This window comes from Gobio gobio, assembly GCF_949357685.1.
Source record: "Gobio gobio genome assembly, chromosome: 22".
NCBI lineage: Eukaryota > Metazoa > Chordata > Actinopteri > Cypriniformes > Gobionidae > Gobio > Gobio gobio.
Genome location: NC_137118.1, coordinates 44,095,622 through 44,117,383, shown reverse-complemented (window position 1 = coordinate 44,117,383; position 21,762 = coordinate 44,095,622). Strand labels below are relative to the sequence as shown.

General features: G+C 38.9%; 1 protein-coding gene across 4 annotated transcripts in view; it reads right to left on the bottom strand.

The window, feature by feature from the left end:
* Nucleotides 1-20,783, bottom strand: part of rph3aa (rabphilin 3A homolog (mouse), a) — a 36,003-nt gene extending 15,220 nt beyond the window's left edge. Inside the window, exons 1-4 of one of the 4 annotated variants that reach the window (XM_079804924.1) lie at nt 20,692-20,783; nt 13,986-14,086; nt 8,127-8,264; nt 3,303-3,432 (exon numbers count right to left, since the gene is read on the bottom strand). In XM_079804924.1, the coding sequence (XP_079661050.1) occupies nt 3,303-3,432; nt 8,127-8,251 (255 nt within the window). In that variant the 5' untranslated portion in view covers nt 8,252-8,264; nt 13,986-14,086; nt 20,692-20,783. The remainder of the gene's footprint in view (nt 1-3,302; nt 3,433-8,126; nt 8,265-13,985; nt 14,087-20,691) is intronic. The other 3 variants (XM_079804923.1, XM_079804925.1, XM_079804922.1) reach the window with 3 other exon arrangements.
* Nucleotides 20,784-21,762: the final 979 nt, after the last annotated feature.

Genomic DNA, 21,762 nt, shown 5'->3' with positions numbered 1-21,762 from the left:
AAAGTAGATTCCCTCGACTATCCCAGAATTCATTATGGTGAACTGGAATTTTTTGAGAGAAAATGCCAGATTACACTTTTAAATTTAAGTATTGGGTTTCAACTTACTTGAATGTTTAATGATGCAAATTTAATCATCTTAAAGCAGTTAAAATTGGCAGATCTACTAAGAGTTTAGATAGTTTATACTCTGTATTATGTGAACCTGTTTTGTTTTCAGACAGTTGAATATAACTTAAGAAAGTTCCTGGAGTTAAGAGTTAATGCCGCTCGTCAACGGCAGCTGTCACAAGCTAGTTTTCCAGCCAAAGTCGTGAGAAATTAGAATATCGCATGAAACATTTGCGAATAAATCACCATTTCGATCCAGTGAGCCGAAGAAAACAAAATCGTCACTTCCTGATAAACTGCCAGTAAAGATCAGTAAGAAAAATGGAAGTTGCTGCAGTAGGAGAAGCCACTGTACATAATAATTTTGTATATAATAAATTGCTTGCGCGCAGACGAAACACAATAAAGTGATCTTGCTTTCAGAGGCGGATACCTGCCGTTATACTGAACCACTATGACGACAGACCTTGCTCAGGAACAACCAAAACAGCATTTCAGATGCTGTGCAACGAGATCGGGATCAAATCACTTCTTTTTTTTATGCGCATCGAGGAATTTATTCTGTAAATGAGTTTCCACCGAAGTTTATGCACATTTTCTTATCGGATAAAGTTTATACGACTCAATTGAGCGCATACTCATGATTTTTATTTTATTTATGCGCATCTTGGCGTTTCCATCCAGTGTTTATTATGCAATATTCCAAAATGAGCATAAAAACAGGTGCATGGAAACATATCTACAGTTATTAGGCGACAAAAGCAATCCTCAAAGGTGCAGTGTGTAGTATTTATGAGGATCTATTGACAGAAATGCAATATAATATACATAACTACGTTTTCAGTGGCATATAAAGACCTTACATAATGAACCGTTATGTTTTTATTACATTAGAATGAGCCGTTTCTATCTACACACACCGCGGGTCCCCTTACAGTGAAGTCGCCATTTTGTGCTGCCATGTTTCTACAGTAGCCCTAAACGGACAAACTACGCTAGCTACTCCCTGCTGTCTCAGACGACGAAATCTTTGTCCTGTGTCGGCCACCGTAGCTTCTCTATTACCCCTTTTCCACCAAGGCAGTGCTGGTGCTAGTTCGGAGCCAGAGCCTAGTTTCAAATTGGTTCTTTGTGTTTCCACACCCAAAGCCCCAGCTCCGAACCAGGAAAAGTGGTTCTTAAGTAGCACCAAAACATTGCTGGGCTAGAAGTAAGAACCGTTTACATCAGGCACTGGGGGCGGGGTCAACAAGACCAACACAAACTTGAGATCCGCCATTTTTGAAATAGCAGCTAATGGAGCTAATAGTTGCTGCTCGTTTGTAATCTCCGTCTATACAAATTACAGCGAACTGCATGAATGCGTTGGATTCGCTGTGTTTTTGTTGTGTCTTGATGCTGCTGTAGGATTTTAAAGCCATGTGAATCAATAGTAACGCAACGTTTGCATCGTTGATGGAAGGCTTGTTCACAGCGGTGCTGTGCAGACCGATTGCCAGCGAGAGTTCAGCGAGAGCATACGACTCATGCTTTTTTTAAATATCATACATGGATCAGTCTGCGCAGCGCCGATGCATCTCGAACAAGACTGGTGTGTTTGTGTTTCCCGCTGCCTCACTAGCGTTGCTGAGAAAGATGAGACGTATACAGTGACGTAAGACCTGACTCTGTTGTGGCTCTCAGCATGTGGAAAAGCAAACGGTTCTTATGCTGCGTTCACACCAAACGCGAATAGAGCGTCAAAATCGTGTCTACCGCGTCTAGTATCATGCGCGAACATTTTGAATGCATTCGCGCGTCCGCGGTGAATTGGACGTGCGTAGAAATCGAGCGCTGGAAGCTAAATTGACGCGCGTTCAAGGCGCTCCAGGAGAAATATGTCATAAAACACCACTCTGCCTCTTTTCATTTTCATTAAAAAATATATATTAAACATTAATAGCCACACAAATGTGGTCCAGGCAAAGCCTACATTATCATCACTGCATGTATATTTAAATATCCTTAAAATATAAAGTTAGGAAACTTCTCTTTGCCCTCAGTCAAAACGATTTGGCAGACAACAAACTATAGATTCATGACACCAAAGATCGCCCGTTAGATCTACACAAAATGCACAACTACAGGACATCAGAGCCAGCGGCAGACGCCAGAAGGACTAGCCGAGGAAAGGCTGCTCTCACTGGGGTTTTGAGCGGTGATTGCCCGGTGATCGCCTGGATCTCACAACAAAATTTGTAAATAGGCGCTCTCTTTATAAATAAACCACAGATTTGAGCTTTAAACAACTACATTCTCACCTGAAAAAGTCTTAAAACTACATTTTGTGACACAATAGTAGTATTTTTAATTTATGCAGGGTTTCTCATCACGTCACTTTACCACGTGACTGCAGCAAGTAGGCTCCTGATTGGTTAACGCGGCGCGAATTGACGCCAAAGTTCAAATTTTTCAACTCGGGCGTCAGACGCGAATTCGCTTCAAACGTGTGAAGGCACAAAAGCACCACTCGCGTGTAACGCGTGTATCACGTAAGACGCTCAATTCACGTCCGATTCGCGTCATTTGCACGAACCTTTCCATTGACTTAACATTGAAATCACTTGCGCCAGACGCTCTATTCGCGTTTGGTGTGAACGCAGCATTAGAAGGCTCCTCAGTCGAACCAACTATGAACTGGGACTAGCACTGGCTCTGAACTAGCACCCGGTGCATTCTGGTGGAAAAGGGGTATATGTGCTTTGAAATGGAGGGAAATTCGCAACCTCACCACTAGATGGCGCTAAAATTTACACACTGCACCTTTAAGGCCAAAGTATAGTTCTCTTTATGCATACACGAGGGTCAGTGTACAGTGAGAATTTCGTCATCAGAAGAGTACACGCGTACTGAACGCACACGCCGTATTTTTGTAAGATTGCACATGCACATTTAATTTTTTTGCAGTATTTACATGGGTCGTGGCAGGAGATTGCTCAAAACTGTGCATGCATCAAACGTCCATGTACGCGTTGGAGTCAAAATTAGTATACTTTTGCAAGGCTGTGCGTTCGACTGTGCATACGCTTGCATACGTGTAAAAAAAACGAAGTATAATTTCGGCTTTAGGCTAGACCGTCCCATTTAACAACCTTTGAAGCCTGCGTCCTTCGAAGGATGCAGCCTCTGAATTGAGACACGGCTTACATCTACCTTTTTACACTCGGCACACACGACCGCGCTGACGCCCGTGAGGCCGAACTGCTGGCCGCAGAGTAAGCATCGGGAGTAGCCGTCACCGCAGGCCGTCCGCTTCATGCTGTCCAGGCGATTTACCAGACGCCTGCGGGATGAAAAACGACAAAGTATAACGTCAGCACACTCTCCTCCAAGTAGTTAAATACAAATGCATTGATGTAAAGAACCGTGAGTGAAGGCTTTTGCAAGTAAAGTGCTGAGAGAGAGAGTGAGAAAGAAGGCAGTGCCGTTCTTGTTTAGTTAGCACTATTAATTTCTTTCAGCACATTCCTCGGCTGACTCTTGGCTTGTAAAAAAAAAAAAAAAGCTTAAACACACTCGTCTTCTCAATCACTTGGACAGATGTGCTTGGGCTGAATTGCCCTGCAGAATAAGAGGAAACTATGAGCCAATGTCCCTCTGTCACAGGGGCTCAGGTGTTGGTCAATATTGCTTTTGTCCAGTCCAGTTCTGTGTGCGCTAATGTGATTCAAGCATTCATAGGAGGGAACTGACCCTGAGGTTCTGATGAACACCTGTTTGGTCAACCAGTGGAAGAGTGAATGTTTAGGGAAAAAAACCTTTTTAAAAGTCAATTGCGTTTGTTCTGTTGTCAAGGAAAGAAAATACACATTGCCCTTTTAAGTATCAAGAAAAGTCACATTTATTTAGTGCTTTATACAATATAGATGGTTGGGTTCAAAGCAGCTTCACAGTGTTGTTAATGTTATAAAATTATTCAAATTATGAACCAAATTTAATTTCAGCTGTAGAGCAGCTCTACAGAAGACAATAGTGTCATTATTAAGCTCAAATTTTGTTCTTTAAATCGATCAAATTTATGAATATCAAATGTCTTTTAAACCCCAACGTTTGCTACTGTTACAGATGTTTCTTCTAAAATGCCATATGAGGAAAAAAATTGGAAACATATGTCACAAATGTTGATATAAACTAGAACCATGCTGATACCATAAAATAAATTCAAACAAGCAAGAAGCTTCAGCAAAGTCTATTTGTCTCCATTTAATTGTACGGCTTTCTGGAACAGACATTTGGGATAATAGTTTTAGGCAGAGGAACATTTTATTGCACAGACATTGTTCATATCTCAAGAGACTTAATGGAGTTCTCCATTATGATTTACTTCACCTAAAATATCAACGTTGCCTCAGTTGTTACTGATATTTCTTGAGATAAATAAAAAATAGAATCAAATGTAAACACATTAACCTACGTTTTGGGGGCTTATTGAAGTGTGCATGTGTGATATGCAACAGGAAAACCTACTTATAAATCACAAACTCTGGCTCTTTCTTGTCCCAAGAAATTATACAAATGCAGGGCCGTTACCACCACAGACATTGAGGGATACCCCAATAATTAGAAATGGCCAAATTGTCCCCCCTAATATTTGAAATTCTTACACTGTACTTCATTACGCAGCGCTCTGTATGTTAGGATGACAAAAAGGTTTAAAAGTAAAATTTTTAGTCTGGTCTGCCTCACGGCGCTCATCAATGTCAAAATGATTGAGATGGCCAATCAAATCAAAGTAGGCAGGTTTTATGTTCTCTTTTGGCGTGTTCATTGTCTTCACAAAGACAAGCACGTCAATTTCTGTCATTAATTACTCACCATCGTTCGACACCCGTGAAACCTTTGTTCATCTTCGGAACACAAATTAAGATAATCCGTTTGTTGAAGATTGTTGAAATCCGATGGCTCAGAAAGGCCTCCATTGGCAGCAATGATATTTCCTCTCAAGACCCATAAAAGGTACTAAAGACGTTGTTACAAAGTCCATCTCACTACAGTGTTTCTACAATAATTTTATGAAGCGGCGAGAATAGTTTTTGTGTGCAAAACTAAAAAAATCAAAATAACGACTTTATTCAACAAGTTCTTGTCTTCCGTCTGGGCCTCGTGAACTCACGAAGCACCACGACGCACGACGAGAATATGACTAAAAGCTGGCATTCTCATAGATATGTATACATTGAATTCTAAATTGATTGTGCTTTAGGTCTTGGCGTCGTGCTCAAAATGGTTCTAAAGTGTGCATTTCCTGGATGCCCGAGCCGTGAGAAACGAATAAGGGTGCTTTCACACTAGCAGTTTTGGTGCGCACCCGGGTTCGATTGACGTCAGAGTTCGGTACGTTTGGATGATGTGAACACGGTCTTCCGAACTCGGGTGCGCACCCGCGAACTGTACCAGAGTCCGCTTAAAAAGGGTGGTCTGGGGTACGGTTCATGTGAACTCCGGTACGGTTCGCTGCTGATGTGAACGCAATCGTAATAAATCGCGGAAGTGAACCGCTATTAATGACGTATGATTTGATAAAAATGTGTGTTTGTGTGTGTTTCACAAATTTTCCTAACGAGCGTGACTGACATACTGCAAGCAGAGAGCTGTAAACCTCATTTTCTCACGTCTTCAGCATTCTGTAGAGCATTGCAGTACATTTGCGGCATATAGACGCAAGTGCCATTACGTATTGAAGCTTTAGAAACAAAACCAACGGTTAAAAAACCAAAATATAAAAGTGAGGCGAGCAACGCTATGCATTTTACCGCCTTCACGCTCGCTGTCGTTACTAAGCAACCGGGTAAAGCTACAGCTGCTGCTTTGATGACGCAAACGCACCCCGGCTCGGATCCAAATAATATAATATGAACACAGTCTAGAGGGGGCAGGGGGAGCAATCGAACTCGGGTTCGGTCCAGGCAATCGAACCAAGTGTGAAAGCACCCTAAGTGCACGTAAAAGAGCCTTATCAAAGCCGACTCTAGGGTTATATTCTCGTGTATGCGTCGTGGTGCTTCATGAGTTCACGTCAGAGGCCCAGATGGAAGACAAGAACTTGTTGAATAAAGTCGTTAAAACTAAAAACTTTTTAACAATATCTTTAGTACCTTTTATGGATCTTGAGAGAGGAAATGTCATTGCTGCCAATGGAGGCCTTTCTGAGCCATCGGATTTCAACTAAAATATCTTAATTTGTGTTCCGAAGATGAACGGAGGTCTTACGGGTGTCGAACGACATGAGGGTAAGTAATTAATGACAGAATTTTCATTTTTTCACCTTCGACACGGTTTACAAAAATTCGACCACCAGGAAATTCACCTGTTAACAGCGGATCTAATAAGAGATATAGTTGACGCAAATTAATGCTAATATTATTGGCAAATAGTCCCACAATGATTATTTCCCAACTAGAATTAGACCTAGAATTTCACTCACTGTTCTGTTTCTTTATGCTTTATAAAAATAAAAATAAATGGGTCCCCCCCAATGTTTAAGACATGGTTACGGCCTTTTAAAAATGTGTTCTCATCTCATGCAGTCGAAGTAGAAGTTGTACAGTAAAAAATTATTATTATTTAACAACACACCTTGCATAACAATAGGGAATAACCTGATTTTTTGAATGTTTTTTGAAAAAAGTCTCTTCTACTAATTAAGGCTGCATTTATTTGGTCAAAAATACTGTAAAATTGTGAAATATTATTTCAATTTAAATGAACTGTTTTCTATGTGAATATATTTTAAAATGTAATTATTTTCCTGTGATCAAAGCTGAATTTTCAGCATCATTACTCCAGTCTTCAGTGTCACATGATCCTTTGGAAATCATTCTGATATGAGGATTAGCTGCTCAAGAAACATTTCTGATTATCATCAATGTTGAAAATAATTACTACTTCATATTTTTGGGGAAACTGTGATACATTGAGATTCTTTGATGAATATGATTTTATTTGAAATTGTTACTTTTGATAAATTTAAAGGGTTAGTTCACCCAAAAATGAAAATTCTGTCATTAATTACTCACCCTCATGTCGTTCGACACTCGTAAGACCTCCGTTCATCTTCGGAACACAAATGAAGATATTTTAGTTGAAAGCTGATGCTGAGAAAGGCTTCAGATAGGCCTCCATTGGCATTCAGTACATTTACACTCCCAAGACCCATAAAAGGCACTTAAAATGTCGTTACAAAGTCCATCTCACCACAGTGGCTCTACAATAGTTTTACGAAGCGACGACAATAGTTTTGTGCGCAAAAAAAAAAAATCAAAATAACGACTTTATTCAACCTCTTCTTGTCTTCCTTGTGTGCCTCCACGACGTATGCGCGAGAATATGACGTAGCGCCGGCGTTCGGGAATCCATGAAATGCACACTTTAGTCCCATTTTGAGCACTACGCCGATAACTAAAGCACGATCAATGTAGAATTCAATAGCTTAGACACGCGCGTCTTCCTCTGCTTGTAAACAAATCGCTTCTGGGTCATGTGTCCGAACGCCGGATCTGCGTCATATTCTCGCGCATGCGTCGTGGAGGCACACACGGAAGACAAGAACAAGTTGGATAAAGGTGTTATTTTGTTTTTTTTTGCGCACAAAAACTATTGTCGTCGCATTGTAAAATTAATAACGACGTTTTAAGTGCCTTTTATGGGTCTTGGGAGTGTAAATGTACTGAATGCCAATGGAGGCCTATCTGAAGCCTTTCTCAGCCATCAGCTTTCAACAAAAATATCTTCATTTGTGTTCCGAAAATGAACGGAGGTCTTACGGGTGTCGAACAACATGAGGGTGAGTAATTAATGACAGAATTTTCATTTTTGAGTGAACTAACCCTTTAATGCTTCCTTGCTGAATAAATGTATTTACTTCTTTCAAGTTTTTTCTGGGTCTATCTTTAAAAAAAAAGTCCCATTGGTGTCTAGGAGAGACAACTGACAAGTTCAAGAGATCTCAATCGGGAAAAGAACAAGTCAATGTCTCACCCAATCCTCTCTTGCTCCATGGCCTCCATCTTCTTGGCTCTCGCCAGGACGTTGTTGATCATTTCCTTCTCCTCGTCCGTCAGCTCCTCGGTTCCAACGGTGGACTCCATCTGCCTGCCGTACATCTCGCAGCCCGTCCTAAAACACACGAGCACAATAGTCAAACACATCTGCAGCGCCGAATGCTTAAATACACAGCCGAAACCTCCCATCTGTCCGTATTATTACCCAATCATAATCAACAACAGAGGGGATTTCAGAGGAGCGCTGTGCTGCGCATACAGAGACGCATCGGTCGGGAAATACATTTTTAAAGGTAGAGCAATTACAACAGCTGTTTTGTGCTTTATCTCCAGTGAAAGTGAAATCTGCTCGGTGCCTTTTGACATTACAGCATGTCATATCATTAATGAGTCAATGCACCGCTCTTTCCGGCATGTTGGGCAAATTCTATTTCGTCCCCACAGAGATGCTTGAACCGCTGATTGAAAATGTCGAGGTGACGGAGGACATGACTGATTGCCATCTGGGGGTGAAATGAAGAGGAGGAGGACACGGAGACTGAATAAAGAGGAAATGGATGGAGAGTGATGATCAGAAATTACATCACACTCTCACCAGCACTGTCACTATTCATCTCATCAGCCGTTTCCATAGAAGGCGCGTCCATCACATACGAACACGCATTCCTGCCGTCTCTAAGGGCCTGCTGCTGGATCTTCAAAGGCTGCACCGAAACCATCAACAAAAAATCAAACGTGTTTGCATTAGCTGTGCTGAAAACCCTGCCGAGATTAATACGAAATGCTGACGCTGACAAAAACATCAGCCTTGCACTTAAATGTAAACGCCTGCAACTAAGCTACATACAAATAACATCCAATGCAGATGGAGACACATTTATGGGACGATAAACAAAGAAAAGGAAGGAACCGGGAGACGTTTCGCTCTACAGCTTAACAAGATTTATTACAAGCAACGCGTTTTGTCCTGGCACGGAGCACTTTTTTGGCCTCTAAACTAAAGCAATTTGTAGGATATCTTCTACAATTATGTGCGCAAGCTTCTTGTTTGATTTTTTCAGCTTACACACCAAAGTATTCTCCATTTATTTGGTGTTACAGCTTTTATTAAGCAACACTTATGCGCATTCAAGAGCAACGACTGAAAACCCATTTGTCAGAGACTGTAATAGATTAGGAGCCGGTCCATGTCTTTCTGGTAGGGTCAGTTGTTGGGGGCAGTGCATCAATATGCCCTAAATGTCATTTTCTATGCTGGGACGTTCAGGGCATTGATTGCATTATTGTATTAATGGCTAAATCAAATTCAGTATCACTGAGCCATGAAATCTAGACAGCGTCGTAAAAAGCGAGCACAGCTGCGGAAATCTTGATACAAACACACTAAACCTTCTACAAAACAATCTTAAAGGCGGTGTCTAATGCTATTTCATGCATTTTGAGTTGTTTACGATGTTCTCCCAAGGTTTATTTTTCTCCATTAGGTCACCTGATGAGGTTTTGGTTTCCTTGCCACTATCGTCTTTGGCTTGGCTTGCTCAGTTGGGGACACTACATTTTTCAACTAAATATCCAAATAAATCTAATTAATAAACTAAATTAACCATATAAACTAAATTACTGATCTAATTACTGATCTAATACCCACATTGTCACTGTATGATAATTGAAATGAGCTGATGACATCACCGTTTTCTCCAGAATGGCTGTACGGCTGAATAAAATTATGTTGCATTATTTTCCTGTCTAACACTGTGAAGCTGCTTTGAAACAATCTGCATTGTTAAAAGCGCTATACAAATAAAGTTGACTTGACTTGACTTAAAAAAGTTGGATTTTCATGCTAAACATGGCTAAAATTTCGAAAAAAATTGTTGGACTTATGGTGGAGTATTTCTGTGCCAAAACACTCCTTCAGGATTCAAACAAGTTTCTGACTTTTTTTTCTGAGTATGGCCCTGTATGACGTCATAAAGGGCGTAATTGTGTGTTTGGACATTTCTACCAGAGCGAGAGCGTGTCCATCAACAAATTTTGTTCGAGTGACAAGCCGTCGGCTGCACTGTCATTTTGTTTTTAGACCACGAAATCAACAATGTCACTAAAGAAGTGTGTTTCTGGTTGTGAGGGAAAGATAACCTTGTTCAGCTTCGTAAATAACCCAGTGTTAAGGAAACAGTGGATGCAGTTTGTGTTTCCGGAGTTCTGCAAGTGTGTGTTTGTTCCCGGTCATGAGTGGAAACCTCAGGCGGTGAGTGAAACTGCATCAAATGTGTGTGCATATAATGTGAACAACACGAACGTATAGTGAATTGAGAGTTATCCAGGGACAATGCCATGATGTAGTGTGTGTGTGTGTGTGTGTGTGTGTGTGTGTGTGTGTGTGTGTGTGTGTGTGTGTGTGTGTGTGTGTGTGTGTGTGTGTGTGTGTGTGCGCTTGTGACTCTTTAGCTCCCCCCACTGCACACCTCAACGAGTTCGGCTGTCTTTTATAAATATGATCAAACTAAAGACTCTTCAGAGATATGACGGATACATTACTACTCTATAGGTACTCAAGATTAACATGAGACTGGCAGAAACCGTGTGTGTTATGCCCTCTTGAAATACTCTCCACTCATAAGTTCTAATATGATGCCAAAAAAGTGAATTTATAAGTAAAATTTTGGTGGCTTAACCCTAAAAAGCATACTGTATCATATTTGATGCACAAATATACAAGACCTCTAAAATGATCAACATGATCAAAACTTTTGCAGTCGCACAATCTACTACACACCTGTCGTCTGTTTGACTTTGTACTTTTTTAAGCAAGTAAAAGCCTTTTAGTTTAATTTTATATTCATCTCACTTCAGGTTGTGGTTTCAAGTCTTTTTACTGTGAAATCGTTACTGATTTTTATAAAGTAAACATAAGAATGACTTTTATTATTCATATTTCAAGATGAACACTTACTGAGCTGGAGCAGCTTGAGGAAGGTTTATTTCTCAATCATCATCGTATTGCATTGCGTTATGTTTTAAAACTACAGAGCTTTGATCATGAAACTAAGCATTTAAATATCATCTTACTAAGACATTATTGGCAGATAAAGAGTAACGACTGATATTTATATGTATGTTATGCATGTAGTCTGCAATGCGATTATAAAGATCTCATTGATTTATATCACAACCTATCAGAATTTCGTCTTACTTTTTTGGCCATATAAACATCAGCATATGCACTAAATTACTTTTTTTTTTGCTCAATCTCTGAATAAAACGGAGCTGTTTTTCATCCATATTCTCACTAATCACTATGAGTCATAAAAGCCTGATTTATCAAATATGATACAAAACAAAAAACTCTTTTTTTTATTTATATTTTGTCTAAAGGCTCAATAAACTACGGAAGCCCTGAACCGCAAAGTAAAAAAAAATAAATCTGTAAAAAAAAAAAAAATGTTTATATATTTTGAGATTAAAGTCAAGATATTTTGAGATTAAAGTCAAAATTACAAACACAGCCTCATTGACGGAACTAGGAATAATCCAAATCCGTCAAGTCACGCGCTGGTCTCTCAGAATTTAAATCTAGATTTATCCACATTGACCCATAGAAATCTTTATATTCGACTCAAAATAGTTTGATTTTATTCTCAAAATATTTCGACTTCAATCTTGAAATTCTAGATTTTTGTTTTACTTTGCAGTTCAGGGCTTCTGTAATAAACTGTTCAATTCTTTAAAATAAATTTTTCTATAATTTCATATTTCATGCTTTCCAGGGTTAAGGAACCAAAATAGATCTGAAGAACCTATAATGAAACATCTAGCGCATTTATAATCTTCAGAGAACCATATAGCACAAGAAGAGGGTTCATTGATGACAGCAAGTTTCTGCAAAGAACCAGTTATTTGTAACCAAGATGGAGGCCAACAGACCGTCATTGGCCATCTGAATTCACATATTAAAACCTAAATGCCACATCATTGCTCTCTGGAACCAGATTAGACATTTGGCACTTGATACCGAGTCGGTTTGATCAGCGATGTCAGCACGCCTGGATTTGGCAAACGGCACTTCTTTTCCACACCTGCCTGCGGTTTCCAACATCCCTGCACACATCCACAATCTATATCCTCAGCTGCTCCAGCGTGGCTGATATTATTGCCTATAATACACTCTAGTGAGCTCTTGTGCTGTGATTTATATGCGCCTTGGGGCTTGTAGACCCCCTAACCACCGGCCGCCTCTAGCAAAAACACCTGATCCATTCGTGCACAAGCCCTTTTTCCAAACCAGTCCTGGCCAGAATACAGTTGGCCTATTAAAACACAACAAGGTAAGTAATCTCACTTCAAGAATGCAGGTTAACCAGATGTGGGATAATGATGCTTGGATTAATTGGGGCATCGAGTGGGTGGTAACCGGAGAGACGGGCTGGTTTAAACACACAAGGATGTCTATAATCATATAAAAAAATAATTAGTGCTGATGTTCTGACATTTGCATCATGTAATTTGGATACATTGCGCTTCATATTGCATGTGGCAACAATGGGTCGCGGAAAGACATCATCAATCATATTTGCTCACCCTCATGCTTTTTTTGTCCCCGTAAAACATGCAAATAAACCATTTTGAATTTGAAATTATCTTTACACAGCCTTTTTTGCTTAGAGTTGAGTATTATTTATGTAGCGCTTTTCACACGACAACACAGCTTTACCGAAAATCATGATGTTAATGATTCATGTCTTTTAAATCACATTTAGCAGATTACAGCCGAGTGATAATATATCTCACATTTTGCAATGATGCAAGCAGTTGGGATATGCTAGTTTATATCACCCTTTGTGAGTGTACTGAAACTTGAACAATGCACTTATAGACTATTCTACCCTTTAGGACATGTGCTAATGCTCGATTATGCAAAACCTGTATAGTAGTTAGAGCCATGGACTAATGATTAGCACATTATGCCAAGTGAATATTACAATAATGAAGCTCATCAACTTGTGCACATTTAAAAGGCTCATTTTGTGTTGTGTTGGTGTGCACTTTACACATCTAGTAGTCGTAGACTAGGGGCCAGTTGTTCAAAAAGTTTAATCTGGATCAGAATGATCATGATCATGATCAGCTATCCAGGATCAGGTAATCCATCTTACTTTTGTGCCATTTTTTCAAAGCAAAATTGGATTGAATCACCCTGATCCAGATACACACTTTTTCAAATCTGGATTACTAATGCTCTACGGAGCCCCTAAAGGGACATGGTGATGGAAAAAATATGAAAAACATTTCAATGCTTTTGCGTTCACTCACAAAGAACCTTTGAATGGTTCATCTCTTATTGTGCCAATGTAGTTTACAAACAGTGATAAAAAACCCCACTTTAAATTAAATATAATATTTTTGTATGATATTTAAAACTGTTTGGTGATTATTTTATGGCACCAATAAATACATTTTTTACTTTACTCTAGGTTACCAAATGGCTAAATATAACCTAAAAACATCTACAAGAGCAAAAAAATAATAATGCGTGGGGGGGGGGGGGGTCAAAGGTATCCCAATCTTACTAAAAAGTTTTGAACAGCACAAACTGATGATTTGATCCAGATCAAAACCAAGATTGAATTTTGTGATCTAATCTGATTTCAGAATTGTATTTCTTTTGAACAACCAATTTTACGATCAGATTACATTTGAACAACTGGCCCTAGGGGCTCTACTAGTTATTCTAGAGGACAGGTTTATTGTCATTAACTAAAACTAATGACAAAACTAAACTAAAACCATGTTGCTAATGTGGGTAATGAGGATTCAAATCCAGCTTGACTTTCACCTTTGAGCTGTGATGTATTCAATGGGGGGAGATCTTTTCAACGCAGCCCTCAGCAAAGTGAAAGGAGTACCTCAAGGCTCTGTTTCGGGTCCTCTGAAGCTCTGATTAGAGAGTAAAAGGAGAATGTTAAAGTCAACATTAAATAAAAATAGACTCTGTGCCTTCTTAATACATGTTTCTGGTCTTATTGTGAATGACTTAGTGGTGCACAATTTTTCATCACAATGTAATACTTGCTTCGGCGCTGATGCCTGACATCACTGACCCCTTTCCTGACATACAGAAACTACATTTCACCATCCAAACAATTCCTGACGGATAAAATATGCATGTTCCTGGTGGTATTGTGAATGATTCATTAATGCACATTGCAAACAAAATAAAGGTTTGCATGTCCTCATAAGCTTTCCTCAAAACTGCAATAACTTGCTCTGCTTTGGCTGGCGTCACCAGAATCCACTTTTCACAGTCCAATCAATTCCTGATTGACAAAACCAACTCTTGCCCTGAATTTTTCTGTTAAAAATCATGCCGACATGTTTTTAAGTATTTATGCCACAAATCAATGCGCAGGAACGTTACACCCAAGTGCATATTACAATAGTGAAGCTCATCAACTTTTAAAAGGCTAATTTTGTGTTTACACATCTAGTAGTCGAAGACTAGTTAAGCTACAGGATAGGGTTAGTATCATTAACTAAAACCTTAAGAAATAAAATAAAAATTATGCCATGTTGCTAATGTGGGCGATGAGGATTCAAATCCAGCTAGACTTTCCACTGTGTGGTCCACATCATTTCTCATTTGTCTGTACTTTCAATAAAATGGCCAAAAAAGTTATTTACAAAATGTACATTGATTCTGTGAACATAACCAATAAATCAGGTGTTAGGAAGCTTTCATAACTGGAATAGAAAAGGCGCGCTTAGCAAGCAACTCCGGAACAGAGCGATGCCAGGTTTGCCTTGCTGCGCTGCCAAGAGGAAAAACCCATGTCACTTAGAATTCATCAGCAGCTGCCGAGCAGGAGGAGCGTCACTAGCCCACGGAAATGCTCCACAAATTGACGTGAAGTAAAAAGAAAGAGGCGTTTTAGCTCAACAATACAATGTGGTCCTCTAAGGGATTTTACAGTGCTTCCTGTGCAATTGCGAGCGATTGTCTGTGCATGTCCATTGCAAAAGGCCCAACGACCTGGAAAAATGAATTTGAACAAAGCCAAAAAAAACCACTCTCTTTTGCAGGAAATAGAGCTGATAAGATCAATCTAACTTAAAGGTGCTGTATGTAAGTTTTTCACTGTACTAAAGCATAAAAATACCATCATACGTTTGCAGATATTTAGGAAACATGCTAAATTCACATACTCGGTTCTCTGAAAAACAATGCTACAGCTGTTATTCTGCTTTGAAATGTGCGTTCCGTGTCGGTATGTCTGTTTTTGTTTTGGTCTGTGTGATACCGCACGTTGCCAGTTTATCCAATAGTATTGCGACACCACAGGTTGCCAGTTGGCGGAAAACACAGTCTATTGCTGACATAGAAGCCAGCGAACAAACTGGGTCATTGCAGATTCTACCCAACCTAAAAAGCCTCGGCATCCATATAAAATCTCTATGAACGGAAGCACATTAAAACACAGAAAAATCAACTAATCAACTTACTGTGTGTGCAAGTCTCCTCGCTTTCCATTGTCAATTGCGCTCGTTCCTGTTGCATGCCCTCAAACTGGCAACCCGCGTGAGCGTCGAGTCGGAGAAGGAGGGGGCGGGGCTACCTATATTTTTTATACATCATGTCACTTAAAGGGTTAGTTCACTTAAAAATGAAAATTACCCCATGATTTATTCACCCTCAAGCCATCCTGGGTGTATATGACATTCTTCTTTCAGACAAACACAATCAGAGTTATATTTAAATATGTCCTGGCTCTTCCAAGCTTTAGAATGGCAGTGAATGGCAGCCCAGAATTTGAAGCCCAAAAAAGTGCATCCATCCATTATAAAAGTGCTCCCCTCGGCTCCGGGGGGTTAATAAAGCCTTTCTGAAGCGAATCAATGGCTTAAAAATAACCCAAGTTGGGTTGAAAATGGACTAACCCAGCAATTGGGTTGTTTTAACCCAGCAATTGGGTTAAATGTTTGCTTAAAACAACCCAATTGCTGGGTTAAAACAACCCAATCGCTATCCATATTTAACACATTAAAAAAGTAAAATTATCTAGCTTCTGGCGGACCACCTTACGTATTCAACTTATGAAGAAAGTGTAACGCCTCTCGCAGCTTTACGCTACGCTACGCTTACGCTACGCTACGTCTAACCTCATCGTAACGCCAGTTACGCTTTTTTTGTAAGTTCAATGCGGAAGGCTGTCCGCCTTTACTTTATAAAGTGTTAAACATGGATATTTTTCTTACAAAAACCCATGAATTCACATCAGAAGGCCTTTATTAACCCCCCGGAGCCGTTTGGAGCACTTTATAAATGGATGGATGCACTTTGTTGGGCTTCAAATTCTGGGCTGCCATTCACTGCCATTATAAAGCTTGGAAGAGCCAGGACATATTTTAATATAACTCTGATCGAGTTCATCTGAAAGAAGAATGTCCTATACACACCCAAGATGGCTTGAGGGTGAGTAAATCATGGGCTAATTTTCATTTTTTAGTGAACTATCCCTTTAAGACTTGATTTATAAAAGCCTTTAATGCATTCTTTGCAACAAGACGAGTTGCATGTGACATTTCTGATAATTCACCACCATGATGCTGTCACCGAAAGTGCATGTATAAAATTTTAAAAAGCCTTGATACATTGTATCTGACCTACTTAACTTATATTCCTGCAACACACACTCTTCTCACAGAATGCACACTAACACACCATCAGCATCAGCACACACAAGATCATCCACCAACTCTAGACGCTGAGAGCTTCACTGGTAAGAAGCGGCTTACCAGATTACTGAGAAACTCAACAAGTTTATCCCTTTACCACCATTTTGATGTCTCTCTTTGAGTTGACGGATGCAGAACAGTGATAAATCCACAGCTGTGTGGCACGGTGGAGATACAGAGCTGACAGTGGACTGTCAAAGAGGGTTACCCTTATTTTACACGCCTTTGAGCTGTGAATGTATTCAATGGGGGAGATATTTTCTACGCAGCCCTCAGCAAAGTGAAAGGAGTACCTCAAGGCTCTGTTTCGGGTCCTCTGAAGCTCTGATTAGAGAGTAAAAGGAGAATGTTAAAGTCAACATTAAATAAAAATAGACTCTGCCTTCTTAATACATGTTTCTGGTCTTATTGTGAATGATTTAGTGGTGCACAATCTTTCATCACAATGTAATACTTGCTTCACCGCTGATGCCTGACATCACTGACCCCTACCTGACAAACAGAAACCATTAATGCACATTATTGCAAATAAGTAAATGTTTGGTTGCACTATTTTACAGTATGTACATGCATATGTCCTTACAGTGTACTTACCTAAGTACTGGGTAATATAAGGTAACTACAGAGGTTAAGGTTAGGTATAGATTCAGGGTTAGAACCTAGTTATTACCCAGTTAATAAGTAAATAGGGAAACACTTTAGTTTAGGGTCCAATTCTCACTATTAACTAGTTGCTTATTAGCATAAATATTACTATGGCAATGGCTGTTTATTAGTACTTATAAAGCACATATTAATGCCTTATTCTGCATGACCATATTCTACATCCCTTAATCCACCAATTAAAAAACTTAAACTACCTTACTAACTATTAATAAGCAGTAAATTAGGAGTTTATTGAGGCAAAAGTCAGGGTTAATAGTGAGAATTGCACACTAAAGTGTGACTGTACATAGGATGTACATGGGGAACAGGACTGTAAAATAAAAGGCTACCAAATGTTTTCATGTCCTCATAAGTTTTCCTCAAAACTGCAATAACTTGCTCTGCTTTGGCTGACGTCACCAGAATCCACTTTTCACAGTCCAATCAATTCCTGATTGACAAAACCAACTTTCCGCCATGGATTTTTTCTTCTGGTTAAATATACTGTTAGACTTATGGTCACAGTATGGAAGGAAAACATTGCAAATGCCACTTTATGCCGACATGTTTTGAAGATTCAAATCAATGCACAGGAACGTTATACCCAGGTGTGTGATATCCTCGGCCATCTGTCTGCGGTAGGCAAGCAAACAGCTGGTTCTTCAGTATTTCATTAATACTATAGCCCACTCTCTAATACAGTGTAGGGGGCATCCAAAGATGATTAACAATGGTTTCATTTTACCACTGAGAAAAAACAGCTAGATGCGAAAAATTACATTTCATTATTATTGCAAAAATCTATTATCAATACATCCTTTCTTTTCCACAAAATATGTGAATTGTCTCCCTTGAGCTCAAGGTTCACGTGTCTTTTTGCAGTTAAATCTTTACTGATTTTTATAATGTACATGTAAGAATAACTTTTATACTGTTGGCTGTATTTCAAGATGAACATTTACTGGACTGAAGCCACTTAGGGTTACTTGATTATCCATGCGTTATTTATTTATTAGAAAAATCATGTTGAAATCTCTCAATCATCCTTGTGTTGCGTTACATTATGTTATGTATGCATTTAAATAAAAGCTGCCAAATCGATTAATCACATCCAAAATAAAAGTCTGTGTTGACATAATATATGTGTGTGTACTGTGTATAATTATTATGTATATATAAATACACACACATGCATGTATACATTTAAGACATTTTTTTTATATTTATATGTAAAATATACATATAATATAAATTATATAAATAGTATATACATGCAAATATTTCTTATATATATATATATATGTGTGTGTGTGTGTGTGTGTGTGTGTGTGTGTGTGTGTGTGTATCCAAATGTACATAATTATACACAGTACACATACATAATGTAAAAATTTTTTTATTTTGGATGCAATTAACCCCGATTAATCGATTTGACAGCACTAATTTAAATATTATCTTATGCAAGACATTATATTCTTATTTAAGACATATTATTGGAAAATATTGAGTAAGAATTTATTTTTTTATGCATTTTGTTGCTCAGTTTAGGCCTCTAAATAAAGCTTCAGCTCAAGTATATTCTCACAATATCTATATATGAGCCATAAAAGTCATTATTTTTTGATGCTGTTCATTTTATTTAAACTAACAATTTATTTTGATTCAACACCATTGTATCAGGTGTCTGGTTCAAATGTGATTGTTTCATGTTAAACTGACTTGAAACGGTTACTCTTCGACATAATTTGATGTATGCATTTTGAAATAACATGTTTTAATCAAGTAACCCAATAACACTCAAAAAATGATACTTGCAACTAACTCAATTAAATTATGGACAGTGGATCCACACAACCAACTTAGTTATTAACATTAAAGGTTTGTTTTTAATCTATGAAAAATCATTGTGTTGTGACAACACCACTGACTGAGGAAGAATCCCCCCCATTTGCAGGCTATATTATTTATACATCAGGCTTTACAGGGTTAATGAGTAGCAGTAGTGCTCAGTTTAGCCTCAAACATTGCCTAGATTTAATTTTCAGCACTGACTCGAGTAGGTAGACACTGCCATTAAGCCTTGACAGCCATGTTAACTGGATGGTCTGTATTTTCAGTTCTGATAGCTCAAAAAAGCAAAGGCGGCCAGCCACTAATCATACACAAAGCCAGTCAAGCGTTAAGGGATTAGAGAAAGATCTGAGCTGAAAGAATGCTGGAGTTTAGACTGTGACTATAAGAAACCTGGATGGGACGCAATCATGACCTATTCTTCAGCCCGAGGCCGTGCGGTGCACCATAACAATGCACATTATTGGAGACTGACTTTGCTTTTCTATGATCAGACACTAAAATGTTGCACTGCTTTGATATGCAAAGGAAAAGGGTATTTTTAAGATGAAACTTCCTCCTCTTGAAGAACAAAAAACTGTTTTCCATTGTAGAAGTGTCTGTCAAGCAACATTTATTGCCTTTGAGTGCCGGTCTCGCACACAATAGCACGGCCCAGAGAGAAAAGAAGACTCAACTTCCCATTACATAACGCACACTCATCATGAGCCTTTTGAGGGTGTTGTTCAAAAAGCCCTATGAGCTGTTCACAACTATTTGATGTGCTGTCTCATTCGATGCTAAGCCAATTTCAATCTATGCACTAGAAAAAAGAAAGAAAAAAAGAAGTCCAAACACCCCACCATGAATGATGTGAAATGTATAATAACGCCCAGAAACCTTTTGCACTACAACATTTAAAATCCCATTTTCCCGCCAACAAACCAAACTCCACCAAACTGATGCATGGATCAGCCAGGATCAATTCTGAACACATCACGTCATTAATTGCACAACATGCATGAGCGTCTCTGCCATCTGTGTTGCTTTGCCATGTTGATGCTCTACAGTCTAATAATAGAGCCCGCTGCCACGACAGGTCCAAGATTTGACAAACATCTGAGAATTATCCAAGCTTTTATATACATGCATATCAATCATTAAGCACCTCCTGAACGGATGCATTTGGCAAATTCATCTACAACTTCACCTAAATGGTTTAAATGCAATGAAATGCAAAGCCTCCATGCACATATATATAATTCATTCTGTTTTACAGCAATACACATTGAGTTGAATTATAAGAGCCTGCAAGTTGATGTGAAGTCACTCACCGCCCCTGATGGTGAGACGCTCTCCTCGGCTCAGCAGCGATACAGATGAAGATGTGCGTCTCTCTCTCTCTCCTCCACACTGGTGCAGGAATGATGCTTTAATACTGTCTTTAGGGAGAAGAAAAGCCAAACCCCCACCCCCTCCTATCTGACCGAGCTGCGCTGCGATCCAATGAGAAAGAAAGAGCAGAAACCATTTATACGACACATACCTGATGAAGATGATGGTGGTAGTCAACAATTTTTCTTTTTTAAATCCACCTCCTTCGCCTGCCTTCCTTCTTATAGGCCTGTAACTCATTTTCTATTACTATTATTTGTACACACACACACACAGCCACATTCTATTTCAAACAGTGCATCTTATCCAGTTTTGTATTCCAATGAGAACGCTTTTCTTCCTTTCTATTCAATCACTGTCTTTCACCTCGGCTCATTAGTTTTAAAAGGTCACAATCGCCTCTGTGCGAGTGAAATTACCAATTATGCTGCAATTAGTTATAATTAGAAATACTGGGCAAAATTACAGTCGTACGTGAACGAGTGACATGTGATTCTACTGCCCCCTTGTGACTATGTTTGTAGTGTATTATCCTTACTAACATGGTCACCGGTTTGTCAAAACACTACAGAAAACTCTGAAAAATAAGAATTAGAGTAAAATAATGACAAAAGGGCAGCTTAGTGGACATGATAAAATCAAAACACCTTAGTTTTGCTATTGTTAAAGTGATTAAAAATTGTTTCTGTAAAATAACAGTGAAATAAAACAAACTTGAACAAAATTGGAAATGTTGCCTGGAATAAAATAAGTTCAAGTACTAAAATTCCAAACACTGAATTTTAAATCCTGCTAAATGGAAATTTTTAACACAAAAACTAATACAAATTATTAAAACATAAGATTAATTTTATTCTGGCAACAATTCAAAGTTTTTCATGTATATTTTCATCTTTCTCACCACTTATAAGATCTATAAAAACAGCCCATAGCTGTTGAAGGGGTTAGCAAAGCTTTTACGGACCCTTTAGAAGAATTAGGAAACCTGGCTCTGGACACTTGTTGAGGGC